Source organism: Trichoderma breve, chromosome 3 (genome assembly GCF_028502605.1).
Source record: "Trichoderma breve strain T069 chromosome 3, whole genome shotgun sequence".
NCBI lineage: Eukaryota > Fungi > Ascomycota > Sordariomycetes > Hypocreales > Hypocreaceae > Trichoderma > Trichoderma breve.
Window position 1 is genome coordinate 6,078,660 of NC_079234.1, and position 27,657 is coordinate 6,106,316.

The following is a 27,657-nucleotide window of genomic DNA, read 5'->3' on the forward strand; positions in this document are numbered from 1 at the left end:
ATTTTGCAGCCGTTCGTGGAAAGGTGGTGTTTTGCCCCACCGAGAATTGTTCCAGTTGATGACACGACTCGGTAGTTGCCCATGATTCTCTATCCGTAGAAAAGATTGTCTCGTTTACTGATCATATAATTATGCTCAAATGTGAATAATTTAGTCAATAGTATCTTGTCATTATGGATTTAATAGTGCGATAGGATTTCGGATGTAGGGCTCGAAGGCGAGACTGACGACTAAGTACTAAATACTGGAGGGACGGAGGTGGGATATCATTAATTAACTGTTTCAGAGAGCGAGATGTCTCTAGAGCCAAATCTTTAAGATGCAATAGTCTTATTTGGCATATGCGGTAACTTTTTGCTATCTACGAACAGTTCAGACTATATATACTCATCGCATAAATATTCTCATCCCAGCTAGCTTCCTATCACAACCATTGTTGGTGGACAGTGGCTTTCCAAACTCGCCTCTTTTAATTTATTTTAATCTCATCATCGTCCGCACAGCGGGCGCACAAAGCAGCACTGAGTGCTTGAAGAACGCAAATTACTGCGTTTTGTCTATGAAATAATTGCTAAATGACGACTTAAACGCTCCCGGTTAACCTCTATGATCTATATCCAAACAAAGCCGAGAAGCAAGAAAAAAAAAAAAAAAAAAGGTAAAAAAAACCGGCTTCTATCATACAACATTATTGACCTTCATCTCCTCGATGCTATCCGAGGACTGAACTTCAAAGTCAAGTTTTTCCCATTTCATACAAAGGCCTGCGATTAAAGTGATAGCGCCCCCTGCAAATGCAATCCATTCGATCTTCCCAATGGTCGTCGTTATACCTTCAATGGCAAGGCCGATAACACGAGGATCTTGTCCAGCGCGGAAGATGCTAGAATCGACGCCGGCAAGCGCGTCGCGGATGTCTTTGTCGGAGAAATTACCAAGGCTGCTGATAGAGTTGTGCAACTTGTTGTATCCAAGATTCTGAAAAACACAGCCGGCGCACGAAAGAGCAACTGAGACTCCAAAGAGCTGTGAAACAAGATGTATCATGGCAGTATCTTGGCGTAGTGATGCTTTGCGCGCCTCATTCCTTTCCACCTCGACTGGGTTACTTTTGTCAAGCCCGGGAGCGTCGGAGACCAGACGTGACATTACCGCATTCCCTGTTTGCCAGATGAGGCCAACGCTTACTCCGACAAGCGTATCAAGGCCTAATATTCTGCCATCAGGAGTATTCGGCTTAAGAGTTGATAATCCACCCGCACCCGCCAGCATCATGGCGCCACTAAGGATGTAAAAAGGTGGGAAAATGCGCAACCGGGGTAACAGAATAGCAGCAGCGACTGTTGATAAGATAAAACTGCCAATGTATGGCAACAATCGTACCGCCGCTGAAATTGGGCTTAAGCCTTGGGTAAAAGCAAAAAACAGCGGCGTATAGTAAAGCGCGATACCGTAGGAGCCGCCTGCAGCAAAGGTCGATATAAATATGAGAAGGAAATTTCTGTTCTCGAAAAATAAGGCGACGGGGAAAATCTGATGTTCGCGGGTGGTGAAGAGGGGCTTAAGTTGCTGCACTGTGTAAAAGATGAAAAGAACGCCTGTAATAACCCAGACTGCAATCGTCCCTCCGAATCCCCAGTCCCACGTTGAGCCACTAAATATGAGGACCATACTGGAGAGGATAACAAAGGCAAAGTGTGAAATGGCCCCTATCCAGTCAATCTTGGTTAATTTTGATGATGGCGCTGAGCTGTGGTCTGCGGATAAACTGGGAAGGCTAATAACGGCGATCGTAAGAATAAAGCCTATGAAGGGAATATTGATATACATGGCCTGCAATTCAGACTTGTTAACGAATAGGTTAGAAGTTAAGTGTTTCTTCGTAATATACTTACCCAACGCCAAGTGGCGTGGCTATTTTGGGCAAAAGCACCTCCAACAATTGGTCCCAGCACAAGCCCTACTGCCCAGCACACTCCCAAGAGCCCCATATATCGAGCGTATTCTGTCGGTGTTGTGAGAAGTAAAACAAATATGCTGCCTCTATACTCCGTAAGCACGTTAGCCAATGTCCAAAAGACCACTTTCTGCTTTTGAGATATGACATACGCCATGATAGCTCCTGCTGATCCAAATCCAGTAATCACGCGGCCGATAATCACCATATTGATGTTGGTGGCAGCACCAGCCAAGATTGATCCAATGAGCATCAGGAACTCTGAGATAAAGAATACGATTTTGAGCGGATAGATGGCGGTGATCTTGCGCCATGATGGAGCAGTAGCAGCACTCAATGTGCTATACCCAACAGCTACCCATGGAAGGAGCTCAACATGACCAAACGCTTCATAGACAGAAGTTTGAACATTGGCAACATTGCTAACATCGTAACCTAAAGAGAGTCAGAGGCTCGTACTAATGAAGACGCATTCAACTGGCATCAACAAACCAACAATCAACATGGTCAACCCCAGACATGTGAGAATCAATGGCCATCTCCAGCTTTCCAGGTCTTCTCTTGGATGACCGGAACCTTTTATGGATGTATTAGTGCTTTCATCGGTATTAGGCACCCCTTCTTCAAGAAACATCCGGCGCTCCTCCATATCGATGGCTAATGGGATGCCAAGAGCAGCTCGCCGGCAATCCTGTACTGCTTTGAAATCGTTGAATAGGGTCGTAGAAGGGAGCACGGTACTGAAAGGGAGCAGCTAATGTTTTTTAATCCTGATTTGCTATGGGTCTCTTCCAAATCTGAGCAACTTCTTTTCGTCAGCGGACGATTATATAAACGCGCGTTTGTGTTAAAGACCCATAGAGGCTCAGCTCCCTCACGCGCGCAAGTAATCCACCATACTCCACAAGGAGACCGCAGGATTACATTGCGCATCAAATGATTTGTAGTACTGTCAGCTTCGGCAGCAATCCCGAACACCTTGTCGAAACATTACCAGCTTGAGAATCAATGTGACCCTATCATATTGTCTTTGTTCTAATGCCAAAATAGGACATATCTTCAGAAGGACAATGGATGGCCTCCCATCTCGCATTAAACGACCCACCCGCGTCAGCTCGGCTGCTATGACCCACGGACGAACAAGTACTATACAGATACGAGTAGCTCCATATATGCAGCTTGGTGGGAACGAGTAGCCTCCTTACCTCTGTTGGTCAAAACTTCTGAAAATTTAATCAGGATATAATGGAAGTAGGAGCAATAGTAATAGCTTTGGTATCATATACAGAAAGTGGTCACGGCCAGACAACTCGCCTAGAAGAAGACCAAGCGTAGGCACATCAGCATTAGGCTAGGTTACGACGGTGTTAGAGGTTAGATAATAACCGTAGATGCAATTTAGAGGCTTTTAAAGATTGATACTAAATGTCAAAAATCCCAAAATAGCTGGTGGCGGTCAGCTCTCCGATGTGCACGGCTAACGATGGGTTCACGCATAACATTCACAATACAACTATGACTGCCCCCATATATCACGATGGATTCTACAATTCTCACGTGAGAAAAGAAACTGTCGAGTTATTTTGACTGACTACGCATATTTGTAACAAACCGATTTCAAGAAGCCATTCTTACCACCCATAAGACCATTCCGCATTCTACACACTGCCGTAGTACAGGAGGGATGTTTCCGCCTCGCACCCCAGGTCTCTTATAAGGCCATAAAGGCCTTGTCTAATCTGCCGCCTTGTACTTTATACTTACTTGCTTCCTCTTACCGTAGACCTTGAGGGTGTGTGGAGTTCAATTATATTACCAGTCAGCATCTCGCGGGGTGGAGACATCGGCTGCTCCGTCTTGTTCAAGGGGCCGAAAACGTAACAAGTAAATTCCGCGATACCTTTGAAACACTACCAAAAAGATAACTGAGTTAAAACACACATGCAGGGAGTGAGCATGTGCAGTCATTCTAGAAGTAAAGGAGTATAGCATGGGCGGACGATGACCCGGAAACCGGGATAATCAGCCGCACCTTTTTGCAACCCTGTCGGAAAACACTACGAACCTTGTTTTTACGTCCAATCGTCCTTCTTTTATGATAAGGCGTTGCCCTACGATCCAGAGCTTGGTATATGACTCATTCTGGTACGTCGATACATGCAAAGGGAAATATATGATCGCGCTGGAAGAACAAGAATAGACTGAACATCTGTTCACAAACACAGGCGTTAAAAGACAAAGAACGTAGACCACAGCGAGATAAAAGAAGATCATCTCATAGTATTTTTCTGCTATTTTTAGAGCGAAATATACTAATTGCAGCTCAGTAGCTATAACTGTGCGCTAACAATAGCTTGATAATGTCTTAATTTTTCCACACATTATTGAGCAACCACAGCTCTCCGGCCCATTGCTCCTGGACAACGGGCCAGATGTTTTCAGGAGGCAAAACAAAACCACCCTGACCACTGGTCACTGGATCTAATTCGAGGGTCCAAGAGTGGTCTGCACCATAAGCACCATAATGGTGGTCGCGACCATTGCCGGCGGAATAGTACTCAATATCGCAACCCGTACCATACTGGTAAGTCTCGTTTCGGCTGTCAAATGCTTGCACAGCATTTGCAAAGCCTTCAGCAACTTCGAGCATGCGAGGGAGGGTGGCGGGATACTGAGAGGTATTGCAAGTCCAACCAGGAGGTGTCAGGATCTTCTGGCCGTAGCTGTGGAGATCGATGTAGGAGCGAATTCCCTTCCGCGATTTTCCAAGCTTGTTTGAAAGACTCGATACGGCGATGTTCTCTGGAGTGTCACCTGGGTTTAGGCCTTGGAAAGTATCAGAGCATGGATTGGTGGACGCAGCTCCAGTGCCTGGTTCACCACCCCACTCAAAGCTCCAGTTGCGGTTAAGGTCTGTGCCTATGCAAGTGGTGTTACTGCGAGGCAGTCGGTTCTTACGCCACATTCGATCAGTTGTCTGCGTGTAAGAGAAGCCTATGGGCGAGATTCATGTCAGCATATTGATTTATAGCACAATTATCAGCGTCTTCTCACCGTCGGGGTTGTGGAATGGAACAAGCCAAAAGTCATAGTAGTCTAGGAATTTCGTAATCTCCTTGTTCTTGGTCTTGTATCCGTTGATCAGCTGCCACGCCCAGTATTCAATCACCTATAATACTCATTAGATCGGTTGCAGAAGCGTAGGTTATTCTGAGACGCATACTGCTGTAGAAATCCACTCCCTAGCATGGACGGTACCATGCCACAAAATGATGGGCTTGTTGCCTTTCTCACCCTTGTCGCCAAATAGGTGAAAAGCGTATATGGTGCGGTTTTCATACGATAGCCCAAGCTCATATTTCTTAGAGTTCTTGGGGAAAGCTGCAGCCAAGTCATCCCAGTACTGGAGATGATCCTCGTATGAGTGGTATGTTTGATACCAGGACAGGTCGGGTAGGTGGCCGGCCTTGTGTAGCCAGCGCTTGTAGACGGGAGCCTTATTCTCACGTCGAATCTGTTCCCCAAGATCGTCGCTTAGCAGGCGTGCATTGAGGCCCAATTCTTTGAAGCTGCGGACTTCATTGGGAGGAATGGCGACTTCGAATCCACGGCTCGTAACTTCTGTGTGATAGGTGGCGAATCGTTTCTCAATGAACTCAGCCTCGCTCTTGTCCGCCGCTCTTATACTGTAGACGTGATACCCATTGTAGCTGACTTTTTCCGTACGCGGGCCAAGTGATTCTTCTACATTGACAGAGCGCGATGCCACCAATGGCGCCAGAAGGGCCAAAGTCGTCAGGAACTTCATGATTCTAATCCCGAATGAGGTCCCGGATCCCGTTGTCGAGTGCACTGGATGAGGACAAGAGAAACTGAAAGTAGACAGATGAAGGCCATCTTTATACTTCTGATTTACCAATATCCATAACTATTTTGTGGAGAGAAATGTCGGTCGGAAGCTACCCCGAGATCATGATATATTGCCAAACGGAAGATCTAAACCGCGAGTTACATAAACCAGAAGGTATATGAGGGGAGTTTCTGGATCTATCACGCAATGCTTGGCCTCCTCATTGAGTAATATTGTGCTCCGTTTACGCAATCGCCAGGGGTCTTGGTATCAATGTAATCAGTGTTTCTGTCCGAAAATATGTCCAATGGGCCATAGTTCACCCATTATTAAGAATCTCTAGGTGCCCATATCTAGACGAGCTAATGCGCTAAAAGTGTCACCGCTGCTAGTGGCGGTTATAATACCAAAACTACTGCAACTTTGCAACGTTTTGAGCCGGCAGTTCCAACCCAATTCGGCATGTATTAAGCTGAACCAGTAACGTTTCAGCATGATTGCACGTAGCTTATCGGGTCTTTCCTCCTCTATGGGTAAATAGATCTCATAGAGGTGATGATTGGATGCATCATCAGGCAAGCAAAAAAATCTGGCCAATTGTGCTCCAGTAGCCCACCTAAAACCTTCAGATCCCGGCATGTTGTCATCACTATAACGCATGCTATTGAACTACATATTCTGCAACATAGAAATGTTTGTAGAGTATTCCATATATATACATTTATTCAGATATCGCAGCACTATGCTTTTGCTGTCTGCTTGATCTTGTTTTGTTGCATAGATATAACACATCCAATCTTTTTGTCATAGTAGCCATTATATGCCCGCATCCGCGCATTTGATGATATCTCGTCTAATCATTCAAAAGTTATGTGCAAGAAGCCTTCTCACCAAAATATATGCTTCGGTAAAAATAGAGGAAATTTTGTGTTGAGGTGCGGTAAAGAGAAATTAGAAGCTCTTCAAGCAGAATGCCAAACGTCGGATATCTACATCCATAGTTAAAGGATCACATTCGTGCAATATCTTTAGTCAAGTAACGAAAGCTAAAGTTTGATGTCATCTTATTTCTCTTTATGACACTGTAACATGAAAAGTGTGTCGGTAATCCTCCCCTGTTCAGATATAACCCGAATCAGCTGTCTGCGTTGAGCTGATTGGCTAACCTCCTGACTTCAAAGGACTATTCGAACCTTCAGCGCATTCTTCTGCAATATCTCGTCCTTTTTCTGCTCAAGTTCCTGCATGTCCCAGCACACACTAATGAATCGACCAGACAACCATTCTCTCCTTTCTTTAGCCAACCATACAAACGTATGAGCAGCCAACTCCGGCGGATCAATTAAAACTTGGTGCAAATATTTTGGCATACGCTGACCCAATTCTGTAGCAACGCCGCCAGGATGCAGATTGATCGCAATCAGACCTTGCTGATGATACTCTTTATCAGCAAACTCGGTAAAACGAGCCATTGCAAATTTCGCGGTCTGGTAACCCGAGGCACCTGGCAAAATGAGATGGCCTCCTATACTGCTGCAGTTGATGATTGTCTTCGTTTGCGACTCGAGCACCAGCGGTATAAAGTACCGGTGACAGAGGTATGTGCCCTTCATATTGACTTCCCACGACTTCCACCAATCATCAGCTTGAGACTCAGCTAATTTTCGCCAATCTTCCAGGTAGCCAGCATTGCAAATCAAGATGTCGAGGCTTCCGGAAAACGTCTGATTAGTGGCTTCAGCGGCCATTCGTACGGACTCTTCCGACATTACATCCACAGTTAGGCTTAGAATCAGAGGCTCAGGGTGATTTTCTTTGGCTGCAGCTTCTCTGATGGCCTTTTCGACATCGTCTAGGGGAGATCGTGCAGCAATTGCAATTTTGGAACAGCCAGCCGTCGCAAAGGCCAGGGCAGCGGCCTTACCAATACCTTTGGAGGCACCCGTGATGAACACAGATTTACCAGCTAAATTGGCACTGGTAGGATCTATGAAAGGATATGTATCATGGCGAGGTTTGACATATGCTGCTATTTGAGGCGCGTTGGTCTCGCGAGAAGTATCTTCTTGATCACTCATCTTGGCTGATGGGATTGTGTGCTGCGGATTGCATAAGTCTTTTGCGCTGTTTGTGACAATAGGAGGGGAAACGATGAATGGTAAAGGCATTAGAGAATAGATACATGGCAATAATGAAGTACTACTTATAGAAAGAGAACATATTGTCTGCTCAGACTTCCCTCGGATATATCGCGTGGCGCTATCTCCGCCCGAGGAAGAAGGATGCGAACTCCAATCTTCAAATTGTAAATCTGTACCAACGTCTGTCGTCGGATTTGGAAAATATCAAGTAAATAGATTAATTCCGTGACTGTTCTTACGGATTTAGCGGACAAATCTATCATACTAACTATTATCCGCCGATTTCTCCGGATGTTCGTAGAGTGATTTTGGTACGGGGGATGCAATGGTATCCTATCACTCTATTTTAAAAAGCTCCAAATATTATTCAAGCTTTCTGCCAGCGAGGGGTGTGCCCATATTGCATTGCTCAACGCTGTCCATTTGACACCTCCAATCATCGCCATTTCTACCAAACTCATTATCTCACCACCCTCGATCCCCAAGCAAGTGAATCCAAGGATTTGCTTGGACTCAGCATCAACCACGGCTTTCATTAACCCTCTCGATTCGTCTGTCTCCAGCGCACGTGCAACATATGACATTGGCATGCTGGCGACTTGGATTTTACGATCAGGAAACTTTTCGCGGGCCTCATGCTCGTGTAGGCCAACGTGTCCAAGCTGTGGATCGGTATAGACGACGTAAGGTACAAGACGGTCGGCTGTAGTGATGTTTCCCTCCTCAAGCAAGTTGGTTCGTAGCAAACGGAAGTCGTCATACGATATGTGTGTAAAAGCTGGCCCTCCTTTAACATCGCCAAGAGCCCATACCCGGCTATTGGTTGTGCGTAACTGCGTGTCCGTGACGATATGCCCGCGAGCAGTCGACTCAATACCAGCCGCGCCCAGGTTCAGATTCTCAGTATTGGGCATGCGACCAGCAGCGAAGAGAACATGGGACGCCTGTAGTTCAGATTGACCATTTTGACCAGACACAGAGACAGATACTGAGACTTTGGTGGCCGGATCTTGACTGCTGGTATGAGGGCGGATAGCTGTAGGGGCCGCCTTGAGAAGAATGCGGATACCATCTTCTTCTAGCACCTTGTGCATTATTTCTGCAACCTCAGCATCTTCACGTGGAAGCAGTTGATTACCTCGCTGAATAATCGTGACAGCAGCACCCAATCGGCGAAAGAGTTGTCCAAATTCGAGTCCAATATAACCTCCACCAATGACCACGAGATGTGATGGTACCACCCCTAGCTCTTGGATAGAGCTTGAGTCAAGTATGGCATCTGGTGGGAAAGAAGCCGCATCAAAGCCGTCAATCTTGGGTATAGCTGGGCGTTCTCCACTGCAGACGAAGATGCGATCAGCAGTGAGGCTCTTCTCGGGGCCATCCAGGCCGCGTACCTGGAGTGTACGCTCATCTTTAAAACTTGCTGTGCCCATGATGAGCTCCACTCCGGCTTCCCGCAGCCTTCGCTCACTTCCGGAGCGAAAACTGTCGACGATGTCCCGCTTCCGCTTCCTTACAACCTCCATATTTACTTGAACATCATTACTAGCAGCATCGGCGCCTGCATTCGCATATACGCCATATTGAGGGCCGCGACGTGTAAGATACGCGACTCTTCCAGATGCAATCAAAGTTTTGGTCGGGGTACATCCTTCGTTAATGCAGCAACCGCCGATATGGGAGCTCTCTATCAAGGCAGTTTTATATTTTGCTTGTGAGAAAGCCATACTGAGTGGCGTGCCGCCTTGGCCTGAGCCAATAATTATGGCATCGTAATGAGTAGACATGGTTCGAATGATCTGTTTAACAAAAAATCGCTTGGGTGCGATAAATAGCCTCAAAGGCACGACATGTAACGTGGTGTACATGAAATAACTTGGATGTCGAATGATGCAAGTTGGGCGAGAGATTGGGAAGAAATGCGATGATGAGGGGAGACATCCATAAATGCCATCAATGTGACGACAGTACTCAAATGACAAAGTTCTAGGTAAGGTAAGTAAACCAATCAGGATTATTATGACTGCTATGATCATCCTGCTTGCTTTAGAGTTAAGCCAATTTAGACTTTACGTGCGGAGAAAAGTTGTGTAGGAGACATTAACTACTGGGTAGAATTTTGTGAGAGGGATAAAAGCCTCAAGGAGTTAAGGGGCAGATAGAGACATCGAGAGAATATACACAAGTGACAAGATGATATTGGTTAAAATGAGATCTGCTCTGTGAAACCCTCTCCGAATACTAAGGTGATAAAAACAGGGAAAGTAATAGAAGATCAAATATTGAAGAAATCCTATGATCAGCGAGGAGAAAATACGTAGATCATGTGTGTCTTTTGCTACAGGTAATTAATATTACAAGCATAATTTTGTCCAATTCGTGTTACCATTTAAGTAATAAAAAAGAACAGAGGTTCGTATCGTCTTAGTACACATTAATGGCAAAATGGAGAGCGGCTTCACTTGACAGTTGCGAATTCCAGGTTGATGCACTTTATTGGCTAATGGAATTTTTTCACGAAATAAAATATGGGTACGATTTTAGAACTGAGATTAGGTGATTCAATCCCATATCCGATACCGATAAAATGTTACTTCAGTAATTTATAATATTCACAGACTTTTTGTTTCCAATATTTTCAGTGTTAATACAATACGTTCAGCTAGCGGGGAATGGAGCGCCGTAGTCATCGTACACGCACTGAGCCCGATACGGTTATGGATCCATGGATCTTCCCAGTGATGGGACACAACTAACACCCGCATATCGGACTTGGCGGAAAACGTGTTTTGAGAAATTTACAAGTCGCACCCGCTCCTCGGAGTTTTCCGGTCACAGGTATCGTTCATTGCGAATTATCCATCGGCGGATTATGGTATTTAGTGCTTAGTACCTCGTCGGGCTATTTCCGTCTGTCTAAAGGTGGCCCTGCGCGTTGGGAAGGAAATCGATGAGGCAATCTCGGATCGATATATGTAACGGTTATACTGCTATGCTCGGGCTTGTTGAGGTGCGAGGGATCGAGTGGAATAGCTTCAGTTGTTAAATGACACCTATGGAGGCCTAAGAGAGCAGACTTTGAAAGACAGGTGAAATTATTATGTCAACCTACTAAAAAATATCGTGGAATTCGGCAGTTGTCTACTGGTGTACTAAACATTGTGAAAATGGAAAGACGTTTTCCGTAAAGGAACCTTTTATTTTTTAGCTTTTCGCCCGGCCAGCCGCGGCGCTTCGCTTCGGATGCAGTGACACCCAGTATGTTCGTCTCTACCTAGTAGTATACCGGAAGAGGTCGTCGTAATGACAAAGAGCGGAGTACTCATATACATTAGCTCCTTTAACTGTATTAGCTCAAGCCTGATGTTGATCGAACAGCCGTTATTATATAGTTATAGCTATTCCTAGAATCTTTTGACAGGCTAGGTTTCTACTCATCTACATCATATTCCAAAATCCATTGTTTGGTGTCGCAAATATGGACTACGAACATCAATCCATCTCACTGGCGACTTGGTTGCCCGACTACGAAAACGACGATTCTCGCTGGCAGGCCGTGAAAGCCCGCGATATTCGTGCGGACGGCTGCTTTGTCTCGGCCGTGAGAGCAACAAAGGTCTATTGTCGACCAGTTTGCAAATCGAGACTGCCTCTTCGCCGCAATGTTTTATTTTACAGAACTGGTCAACAAGCGCAGTCTGCAGGTTACCGTGCCTGCAAACGGTGTAAACCTCAGCTAGATGGGCTCATGCCGGAAGAAAAGTCTGTGCAGAAAATTCGAGAGTTCTTGCGGGAGTGGGAAAGTGCCGTGATCAGCGACGAAAGTCTTTGCCAGCTGAGCTTGGGCCAAATGGCGAAACAGGCCAATATGTCGAAATGGTATTTTCATCGACTATTCAAGAAGTGCGTCGGCATGACGCCCGTGCAGTACCTCAGAAGCCGGCGGAACATCATGCAGCTCCAAAATCAGGACCTGAGCTTCCTTGATCAACTTCTCCCGTGTGTCATCGATTGGCCCCAGCTTACGGATACGTTTGCGGATAACGGAGATGTTACTTTGGAAAAGCTTTTGAAAGTCACGGAGGACAATCGATTCGTTGACGGCTGCTTCTTCTCGCCTGAGTTGGCGGCGATGATATGATTACAGCCCCTGTATTTGTCAAAAAGAGAAATAGCAAGGTGAAAATCACTGTTCACAATCATGACGCATCACTTTATGACCACAACGGAATTGTTACCATTATTCCTCTTCTTCAATCAATTATCCGAAAAGGCCATTTCCTTGTAGCTCGTGTAACTCCGGCTATGAGATGTCTCTTTCCGGACCTTTTGCATTGCGTAGGAATGCATTCGGAGAACCGGCCTTGTGTTTTGAGAACGATGGAGCCATGTCAATGTGACCCTAAAACGAGAAAACACAAGAAACCTTTACATAGCTCCATGTGTCCAATTCTCGTACAAAGCTTCAGACCCTAATGACATCAGAATCTTGTTTATATCGGCGGACACGGCAGGGGACCATCCCCAAATACAGTTACTCCGTTGTTTTTAGTTTTCATCGTCGTAAAAATACGGTATGAATGAACATGCTGCCCACACCCAACGGTCTGCACACCTTACTCTACGACCATAAGGATTTTCTTTCGTGGCTTGGATGCTTGATGTCGGGCGTTGTCTGGCGTAAATTGGGAATTCTACTTGGTCCGGCGGTCAAAAACGGCAAAGATTTCCCTTCTTTGGAGACAGGCTAAGAGTGACAAGTTGGAGTTGAAGGCCGGCGCTTACCTAGTTTGTCGACATCTTCTCAGCCGTTCTCAGATGCAATTTGTAAATCTAATGCGCCGGTCCAGCGCCACTGCCATGCTTTCATTCGGTTACAACAATGCCTCCCCGATACTGCGATCCAGCCACGCAACCGGGCCTGATGGCGAACTCTTATTTGCCTGGACAGAGAAAGCGGAGCGGCCTGGTTGTGACAAGCAAGTTTTTGCGCCGCGCCCGAAACAAGCCCATCTCCACATGCATGTTCTGAACTATCCTCTTATACGGAGTACATATTACTCGATAATGGGGAATCTCGCTCGGGGAGCTGGAAACGGCACAACGAACTCGACCGGTCTCAATGCGAGCGACTGTGACATTGCGTAGTGAAGGATGTAAGCGAAGTGTCCTAAGAGATGCTAACGGACATTACGAGTAGTAATTATCACCAGAAGTCGGCTCAGTTGGGAGAAATCAGGAGAGAGATGAAGATTTCGCATCTACATGTTTGTATCCAGCTACTGTTTACTCAACTCTCCCCATTATCATTGCACTCTTTCGAGATCTATGGTCTTTACGCGTTCATATTAGTTCGTATCACTTATACTGCGCTTGTATACCATGTCTGATTACCTAGCTGAGATCAGTAGTAATGCAAAATCAAAGCTTAAGAGGTGTTTTCTGTAATTCTTTTCCTGAAGAAAGTGTGTTCGCAATATTATTGAATTTGATTTTTGTATTGTCTTCTGGTTAGATAAAAGAAGGTGGCACACGATGCACATTCATCACTGATCTATATAAAACCAGCGCATCTAAACTCTGAAAGTCGGCCAAATCGCTCTGGCCCCAAGCCTGTTGTACCATTCTTCGTAGCATCACCCATTTTCGTAAGGGTAGGCGCTCTAACACTGACTCTATTACCTGTAATACTGTCCGTCGTTCGTCTTCCGTTGATGCTTCGAGGGCCAAGACAAAGAGCGGCCAAGGACGATCGAAAGTCTCCATGCTATCCAGTAGTGTATACGCTTTTGTCACAAGCTCGACGACTTTTTGGGCGTCTCGGGGACTGCCGCGGGCAACTCGCTCGAGATAGAGTAGCGCATTCAGTCGGTAGAACTCTGCCGCTCGACGGTTGTACGAAGGTGCATTCGCGCTTGGCGCATCGTGCTCTTCACGTTGGCTCAGGCATCGTAGTCGCCATTCAAGCGTATTTAATCTCGCAGTGTGCTCTGGAGAATTGTACTGTTCGGTATCTCGATCGTGGACGTCGTTGAAAATGTCGTGTAGAATATCCAATAGTTCTAGAGAGCATCCCCAAGAGGGCAAGATCTATAAATCATGTATTAGGTCGACGGAAATTTTTTCCTTTGTTCAAACTCACCTGAGAAAGGGGGCAGGGTCAAGGAGAGGGAGGGTGGGTAGCTTGTCCTTACAAATTGGCGGCGAGCCGAGTGGAGAGGCTTTGATATTACTTTCTTCTGTCTCTCCAGCCACGTTTGCAGTTCATCTATTCGAAGCCAATGAAGAACACTGAATTTATACATGGTGGAGCAATACAAGATCCAGTCCATGATAATTGCTGCATTGCCTTCGTAAGTCTCTTCCGGATTGTAGATGGTATCAAGGATCCTCTTAGTACCGCTAAAAAATATAGCCCAGCGAAGTGAGGACTCGCCGTTTTCCATCTGTAGCATATGCATTAGCTGCAAGTAAATACCAGCAAACCTCTAAGATACTCAGTGAGTGTGGCAAGGGTAGCAGCCAGTGTACCTCGTACAAACTGAGTAGCATACTAACTGCTACCATTGGGAAAGCTTCTTCGTGATCCCACGGCAATGATTTCTCCATAGCACTCTGTAAGCCTTTTATCGACCGATTTTGATGATAAATAGCATTTGGAGTAATGGCTAGGTATTGAAAGCATAATGCTAGCAGCGCGTGGCGAAGAGCTGTGGTAGCCGACGCCGAGCTGTTTGCAATCATCTCCCTAAATAGCTGCTGGATGTCATCTACATTCTCGCCAAAAGTAACTTGAATGACTCCCATTTCATCACATCCTGTCCATTTTCAATTGCAATTAATCGCTGTATCTGTAGATTACTGTTCTGGACGTACCTTGCGGTGTTCCACCAGTGGGTGGATCTGCAATGTCGGATGAAGGCGCTTCTGGGAAATGCGGTAGACCTACTTCGTGGGCGAAGTGATTTTGGCAAAGGTCTATACAATGTCACTATGAGCCTTTATTGAAGAATTCGTTTTGCTCTCAGACTGACCGCTCCATCTGGAATTGCGGAGTTCAAATGATAGCTCCAAATCTCTATGACCCAAGTCAATATAATACAGGGGCCTTTTATGTATGGGCAGTTCGATTTCGGGGATGCAGACAATGGATCTCCGATTGTCAGATCCCTTTGGCCACGATAGAAGCATTCCGTATCCCTCACACGTTATACCCCGTCTCAGGCAGTTCCCACAGGATGGAACCTGTCTGTCGCATGACTTCTTACCAGCTGCCCCTTCAAGTTCAGATTCTGAAGTGGAAATGTCTTTCAATGTGGAGATATACTCACAGCGGCAATTCCAGCACCTTTTTTTTGTTTGGTGATCCATTGTTCATCTGAGTGAAGCAGACTCCTGAATAATGGAGCGGGAAGTCAAGTAGTAGGAGGAAGTAAGAGCCAGCCGAAACTTGTTGCAGGTAGCTTGCCCTGGCAAGGGGTATGGCCACGAGATCAATACGATCCATCATGTATTCTGCAGCTAGATACGTGGTACATATTATAATCCAGTGGAACTTTGGTACACCCCTTTTCAGACTGTCGTCAAGATTTATTGTGTTAAGCATTATTTTGTCCTCGCGTTGCCACATTGCTACTGATGTTGGCCGTGTAGTAGAATCAAGTGGGACTATGAAATATCCGCTTCAGACATTTTGTCGGGATTTAAGTTGGCTTGTAACGCTGTGGATGATTTTGCTGGCGCACAGTCGTGTTGCGTTTGATGTTGTGTGTGCAGTCCGAAATCTAAAAGCACCAGCGGTTCAGTATTCGCCACCAAAGTGCTCAAGTGTGGGCAGAAGGTAAAATCGGCAAATCTATTGCGCGAAATAAAATGTATCCCATAAATGCATGCAACACATATATATAGCCATCTTCCGAGTTGTCTTTGTGCTATCAATTTATTACTGGCCGAATCGTAGACCACCAGCAACAGCGAAGAAACAATTTAGGAACCAAGCCTTTTTCAGACGAGAAAATGAGTCGGTCAATTCAGTTTTGGTCTCACAGTAAGATTTAAACCAACGAAGAATCTTGCCTCAGAAGAAGCTCTAACATATCTAAAAGAGATCGGCCCAAATCCGTGGAAGAACGTGATTGTCTTCGAGGAGCTCGGAATACCATATGCAACAGAATATCTAGAGTTTGGCAATAATGCGGGAGGGGTGGAGCATCCCAGCTTCCTAAAGAAAAATGCTGCAGGCCGTGTTCCGCTAATCCACGATCCAGCAACAGGTAAGCAACTGGAAGCGCAACAGCAGAAATGAACATATAGAAGTTGACGCCATGAGATGAAGGCATGATCCTAACAGAATCTAACGTCATCAACCATTACCTATTGGATCACTATGACAAGGACGATATACTTTCTCCGGCTACAGAGCAAGATAAATACCTAGTGGACAAATATCTTGGCTTTCAAAGCAGCACGCAAGCACCCTTTTATGCACAGGTTAGTCTCCCCCTCCACATTTTGGTTGGATTTGGGTGGCTCACATTTATCCAGTCTCTTCAGATGAGAAATAAGAAAAATTTCGATGGAGTAGCTCACTTTCAACATCTTGTCAAAAGAACGCTGCGAACTATTGATGATGAGCTGCGCGGGAAAGGGTTCCTTGTAGGCGGCAAATGCACTCTCGCGGATTTGGCTTTCATTCCGTGGGATCTCATGTTAGACATTGTACTTCAGGGAGACGCCGAAGCCGGAACCGCCAGCGACAGGAAGCAATTGTTTCCAAACTGGTACAATTGGCACGTTAAGATGATTCAGAGAGAAGCTGTGCAGAAGATGATGAAGCTAAAGGAGGAAGTGAATGCAAACTAACACGATAATAAGTTAAGCTGGCCAGCTTAAATTGTTATCTTAATCATGAATTCAGTTATCATAGAAGTTGCTATGTTAGTATTCCGCATGTGCGAATAACAGCTGAAAATAAATAAAGCTATTGCTTTATTTCATTCGTCGCACTGTAAAACCTTTATGTGCCGTAGTGGTTTATCTGGTGTTACTTTATCTAGTATTATCACCTTATCCGAAAAGGAGCTACTTGAAGGGAGATTTAAATAAATTGACAGTAAAATTAGGGTATCATTTCCATTCCAAGATATTTATAGCGATATTAGAGATTCTAGAGTGAGGGCATTATTGAAGCATTTCATGGACATAAGCTGCCGACGTAGAAGGCGGGGCATCGGATGTTAGTTGTCGTGACGAGCTTATACAGCTTACGGGTTTCACCACGATTGCACATCTCTCGCCATTTCTTTAATCTGAGATGATGGACGTTTATAAAAATGCGAGACCAGATGCGACTCCCATCAAAGACAGCGTCAGCCAAAATGTAGGCGCAGAATTGAGACCAGCAGCATTGGAATGACCATCATCCCCATTGTCTCCGTTTCCTCCCTTGTTTGAAGCATTCGGATCTCGGCTGCCATTGGTAATGTTGCTTGCACGCAAGCAGCGAAGCGCTGACGTGGTCGTGGTCATATTATCTGGCGTGTTGGATGTGTGACTCCATGTGAGGATGACAGGCCAGATGTATCTAACGGCAGAATCGTACTCTGTTTGGTTATTCTCGGACGATGGAGCTGAGCCAGCTGTGAAAAAGCGACCGTCGGTGATGAGTTTCTCGTTAAATGCTTTGGCGCGTCAGCTCTCTTTCCCTCTTGCACCATGTTTGTTTCGGTATATATAATATGTAGATACCAGTTCCCTCAACTTACCAAACGAAGTCATTTGGAAGATTTGATCTCCAGACGGGCCTAGCCAGTCGTTGCAAGAGTCTGGTAGGGGGGCCGAACCACAGTCAGAGAATCCACCTTGGGCGGCGGCGTTTAGGTCTCTCTGACACTGCTGCGATAAAAAGTCACAGTTCCCGCCTTTGGTCGCATCGTCCTGGTTGTCTGCTATCACGTTGGCTTTGAGACCAAGCATGACGTAGCCGCACATCTTGTTCCCTTTTGCAATTTTGGAAACTTCTGTTTTCTCCACATTACTGAGACTAATGGAGATGAACTGGGTGAAATCATTCTTCTCGGCTGCGCTGAGGCTTGTGTCATTAGAACCATTGAGCGGGATGTTGGCCTGAACTGAGATGTCGAGGTTCCAGTTATGCCCATCGCCTTGTACAGATGGATTTGACGAAGATAAATTGAATCCTGGGATGGTAAACGAGCCAGTGGCATTGGCTTGCGATAGAGGCCGAAATGAACTGTCTGGGAGACCGAATGGCGCATCATTACCAATAATTAGATATCCTCCTGTGCCAATGTCCGCCACAACTAGCGGTACCAGACTCGCGATATAAGCCACTTGGCGTAGGATGGCCATTTTTGCATGTGTTGTGTGGGTATGGTATATATTTGTAGTAGTAGTAGTATAGTGAACGAAGGCTAATAAGCATAGGTTGAAGGTTAGGCATGATGCTGCTTTATAGTTATAAAAATGGATGGGAGGATGCTCGGCGGTGTAATGGAGCACGATACTAGACAAATTATCAGTCCTACCAGTACTGGAAATAGCATCTGCCTATCTCCTCGGTGTTAATTCTCTTGGGGCCAATTCGTGTATATTAATCGGATCTGTACGAAATTGACAACAATCGGCCTCGCCAGTAAGCACCAAAATCAGCCCAGGGCTAAATCGCCTCAAAACACCAGCCCCCAGGAACAAGCTAATGCAGGACCGACCAACACCTTTACTATTTAGTGCCATTCTTCGCCACACAAGGGATGTCAGCAGACACCACACAGGAGGCTGACGCTGGGGCTCTTGGCACTTTTGTACAAGGCAATCCTTTAGACAATTAAGACAAAAATAAAAGTAGTCCCTGTTCTCCCACCATACTGTTACAACTCGCTCAGAAAACTTACGGGGCGCAAAGGGGATAATGACCTTTGCCAGCAGATTCCCGGGAATCATTTAAGACTGCACCTGGATGCCAACAGCCAACCGCGACTAGTATTGACACAAGCTCTGAATAGCTGCGATTAGATATCTTATAAGAACAAGGTAAAAATGAAGATGGTAATGTGTTTTACTGAACCAATGCTTCTTGCAGCAACTAACACAAAGCATTACGTGGTATTCATGCAATGTACCAAGACCAACAGCACCTCTTAATTATTTTGATGGCAGCCCCGCTGTCTAGCTAGGCCGGTCTCGATAGAAAAGGAGAATGCCGATGGGGCTCTCTTTATCTCAGGCTGCTATCGGTGTAGCCCCTAATTTTGAGTTGATGTTAGAGTTGTTCCAAAGACAGCATGAGAAGAAGACCGACACCATTAGATAAATGTGTACGTAACGCCTGAACAGTTGAAAGCACATCATTTCCTCACTGCAGATGTAAGAAGTTAATGAGCAGAATCTTCTGTAATTCACAATGCCGACTCAAGTCCGCATTTCTTATTTCCACATGGTCTGGGGGGTGGGGTGGGTTGAGCTATAAATTATTATCAATGAATCCATCTCCAATGCATTAAATATTGCGGACCTATTGTACCCCAACAAGCGTTGGATATCTAGAAGCTACTGCCATGTATCTTGGAAGTAGAATACCCTATTGATATAACATTCGCAATTAGTCTTCGACTCATGCCTGGCACAACTTCGGTAATTAAACCCATTGGAGACGTTCCGTCAATACACTCGATAATGCGTATGAGAAATTTATCGAAGTAGGGTAAGCTATCCACTTGGCGGGCATCCTATGCATGCCTACCCAGATCGACATCTGCAGCTAAGCATAAGACGTATGACGTAGATGGTAAATAAGTGGTCGCAGAGAACGACTAATTCATAATTTCTGTGCTATACATACATCATCTGTGCCTAGCTCGCTGTTTTGAGCAATTAGCAAATGCCACACTCTTGTTTAGTCCGCTATATATTGCTGTCGTTGATGGTGTTGCTCTCGAACTGGTAGCAGCCTAAGTGGTTGTACCAAGGGACGGCTTCACCCACAGAGTACTAGCGAGACTGCAGCTTAGTAATTTGAGTCATGTTTGAGCGACATCCTGCCGCTAATCAAAAGGGTGTAATAGACGTCGGCTCTGACAGCATCATATCACATCCAAACAACATTGGGTAAGGCGGACGGGCACCACCTGTTTCAGACCGTGGTTGTTTATAGCGAATTTTCCACGACTCAATAATAGAAGACTGTGAATCTTACCACTGCGCTTGTATGCGGAGCGTCACGATACGCAGTTTCGACGGAGTGAGGGTGAGAATGAATTAACGTGGTTTTCGAGGCCGGCACTCCATTCTCCAATTTATTAATTTCCTCACTGTGGCCAATTCTGCTGACATCGAGAGAACGAGGATAATCCTCCTGCATTCTATTGAGAAAGCGTATTTCCGCAAACGACAGAATAGTCTAGAGACTCAACCAGTTGGGTAAGCACACCCCAACCCAACTTTGCAACTGTCGAGAGTAGTCGGGACAAATTTCCGCCCCAGAGGCGATAAATCACATAGATGAGATGAAATAGACTACACCTGCAGGAATCATACCAAGATCAAACTTGCGAATATGAGATGTCTATTAGAGTGCGACCGAAAATGATACTACGCCGTTGATGGCTCTTCGTCCCCTTCAACCAACATGCTAGAAATTTAAAGAGTACTGGGAACATACAGTAAATGACTTTACTTGTACACTAAGTGCATGACTACGAAGTCTTGAAAGACCAGAAATAAATCTTTGTTCTCTTTGACCTTACCCTTTGATGAGTTGTATTGTGAGACTCATTAGCTGATGCGTCAAGTATACTCACGAGACTGTATATACCCGAGCCGCCTAGAGTAGCATTGAATGTTGATTGGTTCATGAAATATAAGCGAGTTGACTTGTTACTTGTTAGTTTTATTGCAAGAAAAGTCGTCGCAGGGAATGATGCTAGAGAAATAGGCATTTAGTAATATTGCTCACAAAACACTTTGTGAGCAACGGATTTCCAGAGATGTGAGTAAGCATAGCAAATTCTGTCATGCTTCCACCTGAAATGGTGTGTCATAGCCACACGGCCGTTGGCTATATCAGTGCAGCCTCGTGGCTGATTGGGCGCTTCAGTTCGCATCAGTTCGCATCGGCGTAGCCACTGGTGCACATTGCGAGCAACAGACAAGGCGGGGCAAAACAGTGTGCGTCGGCCTCACGTCAAGTCTAGATGGCGAGCAACACGACAACTGGGCAACTAATGAGAATAACCGAGTGATTCGGTTACTCACAAATGGTGTCCTATTGAACAGTGGCGTGTTATTCGATACTTACTTTACACTGTGTTGCAATGGAATCCAGGAGCTCGTAATGTTTGCAACGGTGGTGAGAAGGTTCGGCATGATAAATCATAATGACTCCGTAGTTTTCCGCGGTTTATTCTATATATTTAAGGGCCTTTGCTGCCGTAGATTGCTGTTCAGCCTGGCAACAGTGAACAAACATATCGCACACGACTATCAATCCATTAAGCAATAATTCAAGGACAACCGCACACTTCAACTCCATCATAATGGTTTATCCGGCCATCGAAGTTACTGTCGTCACTGTTGGGAATCGCACGATTGAAGATGAGACAACGGAAGATGGACAAAAGTACCAGAAAGCGTTCCATGCCGCAGCTACAACTATTCCTGGCTGCTCTCGCGGTTGCTGGGGCAGAAGTGATAAATATCCAGATAAGGTGATTCATTTTATCGGTACGTTTTCCATTTTGAAAGGAAATGAAGGACATGCGCTAGAGAGTCGTCTAATTATTCACAATCATATTACCAGACTACGACACGCGCAAACAGCACGATGTCCACAAAGCCCTCATCAATGGACCTACACCACCGATTCTTCTAGATGTTCAAAGCGATGAGACTGTTTATGTTATTCATCCAAACACGAATGATCGCACCAAGGTGTACTATGCTCCATACACTACCGTCACCTTCTTCTGGGGAATTGATGAAGAAAAATGGACCAATATTGCACCGGAATTCTTTACCGCAGTGGCTAAATCGGATAGCTGCACTGGATATATCTGGGGTGAAGTGGATAAGCCTATTCTTGCCGACTTCAATGGATATGCGTCGTTAGGCAGTGGAAAGTGTGGGATCTTAATTACCGGCTGGCGCAGTAAAGCTCAGCACGACCGAGAGACGAAAGGTCAGCGAGTCACCAAGGCTTGGGACGCAGTACAAAAGGCTTGTGCAAAGGCAGACGACTGGGGTACCAGCTTGAGGATTACCGAGAACACGGGTCATATTCACCGATGGACTACGCCTTTGCCTCTGAAGGATCGTTCTGACTGGCTTCCTGCGGCTGGAATGATTTAACCTAGGCGACTTAGCCATCGAGATGCATACAATCGGATTGAAAGCACATAGGAAAATACAGCGAATTCTCTGTATGCAACGACGGTTGAGGGAAGGCTCAAATTACTCCAGAATGTACTAGTCAGGAACAAAAGAATTTGAACTACTATTGAGAAAAACTACTATTGAGAAAAATTGCTGAATGTTGCTTTGGCTCGCCTAGTGTGTGTGCGATAATGCAAGCGAACCAAACTTGAGGTACTCTGTAAAAACGATGCAAGTACAGTCAAGCTGCAAATTCAGTGATGCAATACAATATCGTGAAAGCCATCAAAGCCGAAAAGGCTCCAGGTGCCCAATCTCTATGGTAAAGACAACAGAGTACAGGCTGTCTAATCGAGCTACATACTTGATGTTATAATGATAGAACGCCAAAGCCTTATATAGATATGGATTGAACGTAGCAGAGTGATGCAACTACGGGTAAGCTCCACAAGTAGTGGGGATTGCATTTTTCGAATTGAGCCTGTTACTTTGTAGAGTTGGGAGTTGATGGTATGCTTATGCACTCCAGGCTGCCCTTTACCATAAGGAACTTAAGTAACGCATCATTGAACGTATTACTTTCGCATTCTCCGTGGTTAGAGAAAGTCAAAAGTGGAATCTCCTTCTCAATGGGTCTTCTCCTTTCGTTGGCGGGTGTGTATTAACCCCATTTTATATCGCTAAAATCCTCAACCTATGTCATACAACTCATGTATATCTCAAAAGGGTTGCAGATAATAAACGCCGGTATGACATATTTATAGCTTATCATCAATCGGGTTGCTGTATGAGAAGTTCATGTGGTATACATCGTGGCTGAATAGGGGATATGTAAGATGAGAAACTTGTGTATATGCGTTTGAAAGAGGATGCAATATATGTATCTGTATCTAGATAGTTTATTCTCTCCGCTCAATATCTGGATAATACTGAGGCGCTTCATGCCGGTTGTACATGCCATAATCTCTTATAACTCTTCCCCCCCTGTATCTGAAATCGTCTTTCTCTTCACACCCTTTGAGAAATTCCGATGCAGCATTTGCAGTTGTAAACGACAGATAGGCTATAATATCGCCTGGGTCAAGCACAGCATCAAAAACATCCCATGACACTAGGTCTTTGATCTTGTTTGATTCCAGACGAAAATAGTCGAGTACTTGCTCGGGATTTGGGTTCTGTAGCCCCGTTTTGTTCATGCTAATCAGCACAACGGCCTCCGCGTCACCCGCCCGTGTGATGTCCAGCCTCTGTTCATGTATTCCATATCCTTCTGGTATATGTGTGTCTGCTGTAATTTCGCATATTCTCAATCGATAGTCGAGAAATACTTCGTTTCTACCCTTCTCTTGAGCTCCGTGGTGGCGACCCTGAGTTCGCCATCTAACAAGTGACTTTTCATCTCTCCAAGTAGAAAGTGACAAAACCCAGCCGGGTTTAGTTACAGAGCTGTATCTTATATTATCGATGAAGCCATCTATTTTCAGTAGTTCAGGCCTGAGAGCTTTCCCAATGTCAAGGTAGAGGAGCTTTGTCTCCAATGAGGGGTGGACTTCAAAGAGTACTGTGAACATGGCGCTAGTTGGTGAATGCTGGGACGACTTTTGAGCTTCTTTGTGTGAAACTTGCCAAAATGTTTTGCGAATTCTCTGCTTAACCAAATATGAATAATAACAATGGAAAGTTCTTGAATGTTTATATTTCTTTCAGGTCTCACAATGCATAAAATAAGAAGATCTGGGTGGATTAATAAAGGCCCCCTGCGGATTGGTGAACTTTTCCCCCGCCGCCCAAAAATTACTGATATTCTTAAGTGGGGGCGGGGCGATCCCATCGTGCGTGAAGTGCATATTATCGTTGCTTTCGATATTGCTAGCTTGTCCGTTAACTAGACGCTACATTTCTTGCTTAGTCTCGTGTTGCTTTGGATATGAGGGCTCACGCACAGCATAGTCGCTTTATCCATTATCCGAAGCATAGCATTTTGATGTCATGCCTTCTTGTCATGCCCATTGGGATTTGCTCGCAAAGATTTCTAAGAGATATAAGCCCGCGTACTATATATTACACATGATCATGAGCAGCAATGAGGATACGCAGTTCCTTACTGACATTCTGTGAGAGAGATCAACGACACATTTTATAATCATGTCTCTAAAGCATATTTTCACCAAAAATGCGCCAGGAGCGCCAATCCCAGGGCTGGTATAATCACCATTCTCTTTATATACATTCTCACACCCTCATTTCGGTGTTCCTGGTGTTGAGTTACAATTCGCTAACCAGCGCTATAATAGTTCTCTCAAGGTGTGAGAGCAGGTCCGTTCTTATGGACGCAGGGTACTCCAGGCGCCCTTCCAGATGGTACCATGGTTCAAGGGACGGTGCGCATCACACCATAGCCTCAATCTCACTTCGAAAATTAGTGCTGATACAAGTAATGGCCTGCAGATTCAAGACCGTACAAGACAAGTAATCAAGAACCTTGAAGCGGTTCTGGCCGCAGAGGAGATGTCATTAAAGGATGTGGTGAAGGCAACCATTTACATAAAGAACTTTGATGAGAATTTCCCTTTGGTCAACCAGGTTAGTCAAATGACAGGCAATGTGGCGCATAAGTCACTAAACGAATTGCAGGTATGGGAAGAGATGATGCCCGAACCACGCCCTACTCGGACGTCATTAGGTGTTGCTCAATTGCCCGCCGGTGGGACCGATGTCGAGATTGAATTTGTGGCATATAAAGCTTAAACCAAAGAGATCCTTTAGAGAGTCAAATGTATTCTGGATGTCATATTAGTATTGCATTATTACGTTATGCTCCCGTCTATGCTCGATCTACGTATAGTACAAGGAGATATCGTATGTGTGCATAGCATTACACCTTGAAGGCACCGGATCCCCCACCTTCACGTATATCTTGCTTCTTAGCCAAGCACTGAATGACGAGATTAGGGCTCTTAATAAGCGGCTACGAATCTGTCTTTGCATGAAATGATGATACAATTATAGCAAATACAAAATATATAATGATATAATTGAATAGGATCATAGAGTTGCGAAATGGAAGAACAATGAATTCCAGATGTGATATTCAGAAAGCTAATGTTGAATAACTGCGTGAAATATCCACTACAGCGCCGCTCCTTTTTATAATTAACATGGTACATCGACAATAAGCGAAGACCGAGAGAATAGATGCCATGTTCAAGGATAAATTGGACTATCGATCAAGTCATGGCCTTTCGACGAGTAACCAGCAACGTATCGATCACCGAATGGTTGCATCCAATTGTCTAATACATGTTAGTAATTATTCCAATTCCAACATTCAATCTGTTGTCTTACCATAAGTTGTAGCCGGCTTGCTCATGCAGAGATGAATAATAGATTCGTTGAAATTCGTGCTGAAATTGGTTCGTGGGAACTCGGCCACCAACGTGTTCCAAGAGGATTTTATAATCGGAAAAGCTGGCGGCCCCTCGAAATCTGCCACCGCTCCGGTACTCACAAGCTGCACCTCGAGCTCTTTGTAATCTGCGATGGTAAATGTGGCATGCAACGCAATAGAGTCCCACAGCAGTTGCAATCTGTGACTATCCCACGTCTGACCTATCTCGTGTTCCTCGACAAATTGTCTGGCGGCAAAGGCACCATCGACTTCAAACCGTCGATCTGAGCTAATGACAGGAGAATTTGCAGTCAGATCCAACCCTATGTCATGAAGGAGTGAAGCAATGGCATGCACTTCAAGGTCAACGGTGCTGCGGAGTGTCTCGTTGGCGTTGATGATGATTGCGGAAAGCAGCCAAGATCTCATGACATGATTGTATATAGAATCGAGCATGTGTTGGCGAGCAAAAGCTTGTGCATCGCGGACGAGAGGAGTGTCAATAACAGTGACACCTGCGATTGTTGTTGTATTCTGAGATGTGACCTCAGCGGCAGGCAGCGTTTGACCACCAGTGAACAATAGACTACCACAAAGTAGTAAAGAAACAGGCAACGCGTTTTTGTGAATGGCAACCATCTTTTGGGGACTTTTTCGGAAACTTTGTAAAAATCGGGCACCTAAAACTCTTTGTTTCTAGTAAAAGGTGAAATGCCGTGTTGAGTTGGATAGACAGAAGACAGCATCACAGCAACATATCTACTTCTATATATACCCATTGAACATCCATGTAAGGAGAAGTTTTATATCGTAGTTCAACAAATTATAAATCAGCATTTAATGCTCCTACGCTCAATGCTTCCATTGTAACTGATTGATTCCATATTTCGATTAATAATTTAGAAGATGCTTAGGCGCAGAGTCTGCATAGATGGTATTTTTTGATGCAAGAACCCATTTCACTCGAGACCCCGGATTATTCTGCGAGCGCTTCTAACATGGTTAAAAAGTATATGCAGCCAGGGTACAAATTTCCTAATCTGGATTATAATCTCTAGACGCAGCTATAACGTCTAAGAATGATGAGTATTTTTAAATAACCTGCTTTAGAATCCATATTCCTGAATAGTATATTTTAACAGTCATCTTTAATGAGAATCTTTGCTTATGCACCAGATTTGAAGACATTTTGATATGACTCATCGGCAGGTTGATACTCACCGGATTTCGACGCAGCGGGATATGAAGTTACAAAAGCGAATATAAACTCCCTTGCTCATAAAAACTCAGTAATAATTTTGGAAGTAATTCAAATACTCCATAGAGAGTACTAAATATGTGACACAAGAGCAGCTCGTCTCATTACAAAAACGCAATCTGGAATGATGGTTAACAGTTTCAAAGTTATTTTGCTGGGGAATCACGCGTATGACTATAGGCCAGTGATTCGGTCCTTACTTACCACTCCTATTATTACGAATACTACGATGATATATCAGCTAGTGTGCATTGAGTCCAGGTATCACAAAGCGACCGTTTTTGCAATACTTAGTTTATCTCCTCGATGAGATTACAGTGCTGCATGGTAGCTCTAATCATCCATTGGCTGCTGCTAACCTATGCGGGACGTTGTCGGTTACCTCTGCCTACAGAACGTGCGCAGTTGTGACAACTAAGCTGTTTATAAGACGGACTCATCCGGCCTGGGAACTCAATAATCCGAAGTCTTACATAGACACACACCAATGAAGTGCCTAGCGCCAACTTCAGAGCGGATGGTGCAATTACGGTAATCTATGTGCTTGTAATGGACATGGAATAACCGATTTAATTTGTACATACATACGATTTCGTTTGACATTGGGTGAGAACTGAAACTTATTTTTATCGCGTCTATGGTGAAGAAGTTTTAGACCCTACTTGTGAGCAA

At 44.9% G+C, this 27,657-nt stretch overlaps 10 protein-coding genes across 10 annotated transcripts; 3 read left to right on the forward strand and 7 right to left on the reverse strand.

The window, feature by feature from the left end:
* Positions 1–678: 678 nt before the first annotated feature.
* Positions 679–2,462, reverse strand: T069G_06234 (major facilitator superfamily domain-containing protein; the record flags this gene model as incomplete). The annotated part of the gene is made up of 7 exons (XM_056173444.1): positions 679–1,282; positions 1,325–1,406; positions 1,452–1,833; positions 1,896–2,043; positions 2,110–2,261; positions 2,316–2,392; positions 2,450–2,462. 7 exons carry the CDS (start codon positions 2,460–2,462, stop codon positions 679–681), a joined length of 1,458 nt encoding a protein of 485 aa, XP_056030302.1.
* Positions 2,463–4,322: 1,860 nt separating this feature from the next.
* On the reverse strand, positions 4,323–5,765 carry T069G_06235 (zinc carboxypeptidase domain-containing protein; the record flags this gene model as incomplete). Its single annotated transcript, XM_056173445.1, has 3 exons — positions 4,323–4,951; positions 5,012–5,126; positions 5,181–5,765. The coding sequence occupies 3 exons, from the start codon at positions 5,763–5,765 to the stop codon at positions 4,323–4,325; spliced, it is 1,329 nt and encodes a 442-aa protein (XP_056030303.1).
* Positions 5,766–6,982: 1,217 nt separating this feature from the next.
* T069G_06236 (short chain dehydrogenase domain-containing protein) lies at positions 6,983–7,885 on the reverse strand (the record flags this gene model as incomplete). The annotated part of the gene is made up of 3 exons (XM_056173446.1): positions 6,983–7,067; positions 7,122–7,531; positions 7,580–7,885. 3 exons carry the CDS (start codon positions 7,883–7,885, stop codon positions 6,983–6,985), a joined length of 801 nt encoding a protein of 266 aa, XP_056030304.1.
* A 404-nt stretch (positions 7,886–8,289) lies between these two features.
* On the reverse strand, positions 8,290–9,738 carry T069G_06237 (pyridine nucleotide-disulfide oxidoreductase domain-containing protein; the record flags this gene model as incomplete). Its single annotated transcript, XM_056173447.1, has 1 exon — positions 8,290–9,738. One exon carries the CDS (start codon positions 9,736–9,738, stop codon positions 8,290–8,292), a length of 1,449 nt encoding a protein of 482 aa, XP_056030305.1.
* Positions 9,739–11,429: 1,691 nt separating this feature from the next.
* Positions 11,430–12,092, forward strand: T069G_06238 (metal binding domain of ada domain-containing protein; the record flags this gene model as incomplete). The annotated part of the gene is made up of 1 exon (XM_056173448.1): positions 11,430–12,092. One exon carries the CDS (start codon positions 11,430–11,432, stop codon positions 12,090–12,092), a length of 663 nt encoding a protein of 220 aa, XP_056030306.1.
* Positions 12,093–13,462: 1,370 nt separating this feature from the next.
* T069G_06239 (fungal specific transcription factor domain-containing protein) lies at positions 13,463–15,322 on the reverse strand (the record flags this gene model as incomplete). Its single annotated transcript, XM_056173449.1, has 6 exons — positions 13,463–14,041; positions 14,146–14,397; positions 14,483–14,769; positions 14,828–14,929; positions 14,986–15,222; positions 15,283–15,322. 6 exons carry the CDS (start codon positions 15,320–15,322, stop codon positions 13,463–13,465), a joined length of 1,497 nt encoding a protein of 498 aa, XP_056030307.1.
* Positions 15,323–15,967: 645 nt separating this feature from the next.
* Positions 15,968–16,813, forward strand: T069G_06240 (uncharacterized protein; the record flags this gene model as incomplete). Its single annotated transcript, XM_056173450.1, has 3 exons — positions 15,968–15,998; positions 16,057–16,224; positions 16,287–16,813. 3 exons carry the CDS (start codon positions 15,968–15,970, stop codon positions 16,811–16,813), a joined length of 726 nt encoding a protein of 241 aa, XP_056030308.1.
* Positions 16,814–17,275: 462 nt separating this feature from the next.
* Positions 17,276–18,322, reverse strand: T069G_06241 (uncharacterized protein; the record flags this gene model as incomplete). The annotated part of the gene is made up of 2 exons (XM_056173451.1): positions 17,276–17,631; positions 17,716–18,322. 2 exons carry the CDS (start codon positions 18,320–18,322, stop codon positions 17,276–17,278), a joined length of 963 nt encoding a protein of 320 aa, XP_056030309.1.
* Positions 18,323–21,504: 3,182 nt separating this feature from the next.
* Positions 21,505–22,315, forward strand: T069G_06242 (uncharacterized protein; the record flags this gene model as incomplete). The annotated part of the gene is made up of 2 exons (XM_056173452.1): positions 21,505–21,691; positions 21,768–22,315. The coding sequence occupies 2 exons, from the start codon at positions 21,505–21,507 to the stop codon at positions 22,313–22,315; spliced, it is 735 nt and encodes a 244-aa protein (XP_056030310.1).
* A 3,228-nt stretch (positions 22,316–25,543) lies between these two features.
* On the reverse strand, positions 25,544–26,366 carry T069G_06243 (uncharacterized protein; the record flags this gene model as incomplete). Its single annotated transcript, XM_056173453.1, has 2 exons — positions 25,544–25,632; positions 25,685–26,366. The coding sequence occupies 2 exons, from the start codon at positions 26,364–26,366 to the stop codon at positions 25,544–25,546; spliced, it is 771 nt and encodes a 256-aa protein (XP_056030311.1).
* Positions 26,367–27,657: the final 1,291 nt, after the last annotated feature.